We start from the raw sequence: 3,366 nt of genomic DNA, 5'->3' as shown, positions 1-3,366 counted from the left end.
ACATGTGTAAAAGAGAGAGAGAGAGAGAGAGAGAGAGAGAAAGGGGGGAGAGAGAGAGAGAGAGAGTGTGTGTGTGTGTATATGTGTGTGAGTGAGTGATTGAGTGTAGATACAGAGGGGGAAGGTGTAAATGGGATGAGAGAAAGGGGTTGTGAGTAGAAAAGAGTAAAGCATGTGACATTTTTGTGATAGCATTACCCACTGTGCAATAGGAAAGTGAAGCTATAGCATGACAGCTTCACTTCCCTCGCAAAAACACTAATTATTATACTCACACTATCATTATGTCAAGATGAGACCCTTAGCAAGAGAAATCAACTTGATCTATATACTAAGACAAGATAACCAAATTGTTTCACAAAAATTTGCCTTGTAAGAAAATTGAATCTTTTGAAAAATCTTTGGGCATATTCCCCTTTCGTTTATGAATTGTATCATAGTCCATTGTGTAGTGATTGTGTGAACATGCTTATGACACTAGAGTATATTTTCTCAAGAAGTTTTTAAACGATACCTTTGTATACAAGCCTATTACTCTAGGGTATACTTAGTTTTCTTTATCGATACCAATATATACTCTATATTTTGTGATCTCAAGCTATTTCTCCAAGTACGTGCATTTCTACAACTATAAGTCTAACAACCTTCAAATGCAATGGATCTAGGTAAAGGGTGCAAGACCACCTCTATTATGTTGTTAATGATATTTTACAATCTCTTTGAGTGACGGGGTTTTTATCGAGTTTCCTCATGGAGAAGCTGTGGCCTTATACACAAATATATAAAGAATCATACCACTATATTCCTCTAAATAAACAAATGGTTATAAATAAATGGATTAAAACACAAACTAAAAACATTTGAGCCTTTATTTCTCTAAATAATCAAATGGCTATAAATAAATGGACTCAAACACATACTAAAAATTTTTGAGCCTTTAAACAAACTTATAGCTATAAATAAATGGATAAAAACGCATACTAAAAACATTTGAGCCTTTAAACAAACTTAAAGTTTCCATTAGAATTCTATCTATAAATTTATATTCCATAATTACCACTTTCTTTCCTTAAAACATAAAAAAGAATGTATCACATATAATTTACAAAATTACCACTTAGATTAATATAAAATATATTCAAACTTAAAAATCTTAAACAAAGTGTGGTACTTCATGTGTATACTTTCAATGCGGTGGAAGGGATGCATTGTAAGGTTCACATTAAAAAGTCTAAGGTCAATGTGCATAAAACCATTAGACATAGGTCTCACATGGCAAGAAAGCTACTTTATTCAAGTGGAGGCGAGTAGTGAAGAACCTATCTAGACACAATAAAGAGGAGAGTAAGCCCCCAAGGCTTGCTTTCCTAAACCCCAAGGTCAAAGGTCCAAATCTCGCGGGTAATGATTAAGGCACCTTGCACAATGTAAATAAAGTGAGTATGTTTCTGCTTAGCTAGCCAAAAAGGTAGATATTGTAATAGAACCACATGTTGAGTTGGTAGTCGAGCTTCATTTGGCATAAATGAACCACTTGTCAACTTTTCGAGGTGGAAAGGGGAGAGACGAGGAACAAAAAAATTCCAAAAGGAAAGAGTAAAGTTTTCAAGAAACAAAGACTTTCCAAGGAGGAGGAAATGTTGTGTGGCTAAGCTTCTATGCCTCCCATTATCTCCAATGTCTCTCTAGGCCCAAAATGAAACCTAGCTTATAGATCACAAATCTGCTAATGACAATAATGTTACCAAAGGAGGAAAAAGTGTCCTTGGCAAATTTATGCAGGAAGAGCAAAAGTAATAGTTAAACACACATTAGTGCCTTTGTCTCTCAATCTCACACATATTGCAAAATGTTGTGTCGTCTCACAAGCCAAAGGCTACATTCATTCATGTTATATACAAGTTGCCTTAAAGGAGATACATGGCGCCTTTTTAAGGTTCATGAGGTAGGGACTTTTGAAAGATGGGCAAGGAACTCCCTCATCTGCAGCAAGACATTGATGAGCTGTTCATGAGCGGCAGCACACTCCTTAAAAGCCTGATTCTCCTCTAGCAGCACTTTGGTGGCTGCAGCAGCATCCATCGAATTAGTTCGCCAATATATAAGTTCACTAAGCTGATGATCTGCGCACTAATTAAGCGTTACCCCAACTCTTATAGACTCTTAAGACAAGCATGAAAAATCTAAATACAGGCATAGCATAATAATCAGCGCCACTCGGTACCATCATGATGGGTGGCAGCCAAGCCTTTGAATAGCTCCAGCAATGAGGCTCCATTCTCTGTCCGGCATAAGAAGCAATCAGTAAGTAGATTAACACTTACTATGGTCCAAACCTTATAAGAATCTTGGACCTCTCATGATGTACAGCATGCACAGACACACACACAGACACAGAGAGAGAGAGAGAGAGAGAGAGAGAGAGAGAGAGAGAGAGAGAGAGAGAGACCTTTGTTTTTCCTGCCCCTCACAGTCAACTCCTGGCCCGGCTCAAACAGGTCTGTGCTCAGTCCTGCCAAGGGCCCTCGGTCGTGCGCACACAGGAGGATCTCGTACTCATCCTTGTCGACATGAAATACCGCATCCCACTCCAGCACCTCGCACACTTCCTGCACTCGCAGGCGACCTCTGCGCTCCGAGAAAACGCCCCACAAATCCACCTTCTTCGCAGTATCGTCAGCTCTGCACAGCTTCACCTTCCCTATCGGACCCAACATTGTTTCTGACTGTCAGTCAATATATTTCACCACCACCCAACTTCTTTCTGAATAAAACAACTCACTGGCCGCCGACTGTAACATACGATGAGAGGTGTTATATAACACAATAAGGTTTTCTATTCAGCGCCCCGAGAGAGAGAGAGAGAGTGTGTGGGAGAGAGAGACAGACGGAGAGACCCTCATTCACACGTGAGTGTGAACATCATGAGACTGATTGGCATATTTAACAGAAGTTTCATGCATCATTCCGGCCTTCGTGAGATATCAAACACCTTCCTCGAAACGCTCCCTCCTCGTACACACACACACACACACACACACACATATATACGTGTGTGTGTGGTATGCCGCAGACTGTGAATTCCATTAGCATTGTTTTGAACACGCATTGGTGTTTTAATGGCGCGCTCTCGATCAACGTAGGCCATGCATCTATCTCCGTTTCGCCCTTAACGCTACTCTATTTGTATTAATTTAAAAAAACAAATACGTTGCTTTGGGCAACGGGCGCATATATCACTATATCAAAATTCTTTCAATCCTCGCTTATCTGCCTTCAACCCAAAGGATGATCGACCAAATGACATGATATAGTCACATGAAGGTCTCAAGCAATATTGCTTTTTATAATGCATTGATAACACCA

At 39.7% G+C, this 3,366-nt stretch overlaps 1 protein-coding gene across 1 annotated transcript; it reads right to left on the bottom strand.

Moving 5' to 3' along the window:
- Nucleotides 1-1,908: 1,908 nt before the first annotated feature.
- Nucleotides 1,909-2,776, bottom strand: LOC148037191 (uncharacterized). Its single transcript, XM_087677257.1, has 3 exons — nucleotides 2,450-2,776; nucleotides 2,225-2,281; nucleotides 1,909-2,066 (listed from the first exon to the last, which is right to left on the bottom strand). The coding sequence occupies exons 1-3, from the start codon at nucleotides 2,715-2,717 to the stop codon at nucleotides 1,939-1,941; spliced, it is 453 nt and encodes a 150-aa protein (XP_087533383.1). The 5' UTR covers nucleotides 2,718-2,776; the 3' UTR covers nucleotides 1,909-1,938.
- Nucleotides 2,777-3,366: the final 590 nt, after the last annotated feature.

Source organism: Lygodium microphyllum, chromosome 4 (genome assembly GCF_053477565.2).
Source record: "Lygodium microphyllum isolate KBCC chromosome 4, Lygodium_microphyllum_v1.1.10, whole genome shotgun sequence".
Classification (NCBI taxonomy): Eukaryota; Viridiplantae; Streptophyta; class Polypodiopsida; order Schizaeales; family Lygodiaceae; genus Lygodium; species Lygodium microphyllum.
This window is presented reverse-complemented; position numbering and strand designations above follow the sequence as displayed.

Coding starts and splice junctions, on each gene's coding strand:
- LOC148037191 (XM_087677257.1), bottom strand. CDS start 2,717: ATGTTGGGTCCGATAGGGAAGGTGAAGCTGTGCAGAGCTGACGATACT. Junction 2,282..2,449: donor GAGGGGCAGGAAAAACAAAG/GTCTCTCTCTCT, acceptor TATGCCGGACAG/AGAATGGAGCCTCATTGCTG. Junction 2,067..2,224: donor GGCTGCCACCCATCATGATG/GTACCGAGTGGC, acceptor ATGCTGCTGCAG/CCACCAAAGTGCTGCTAGAG.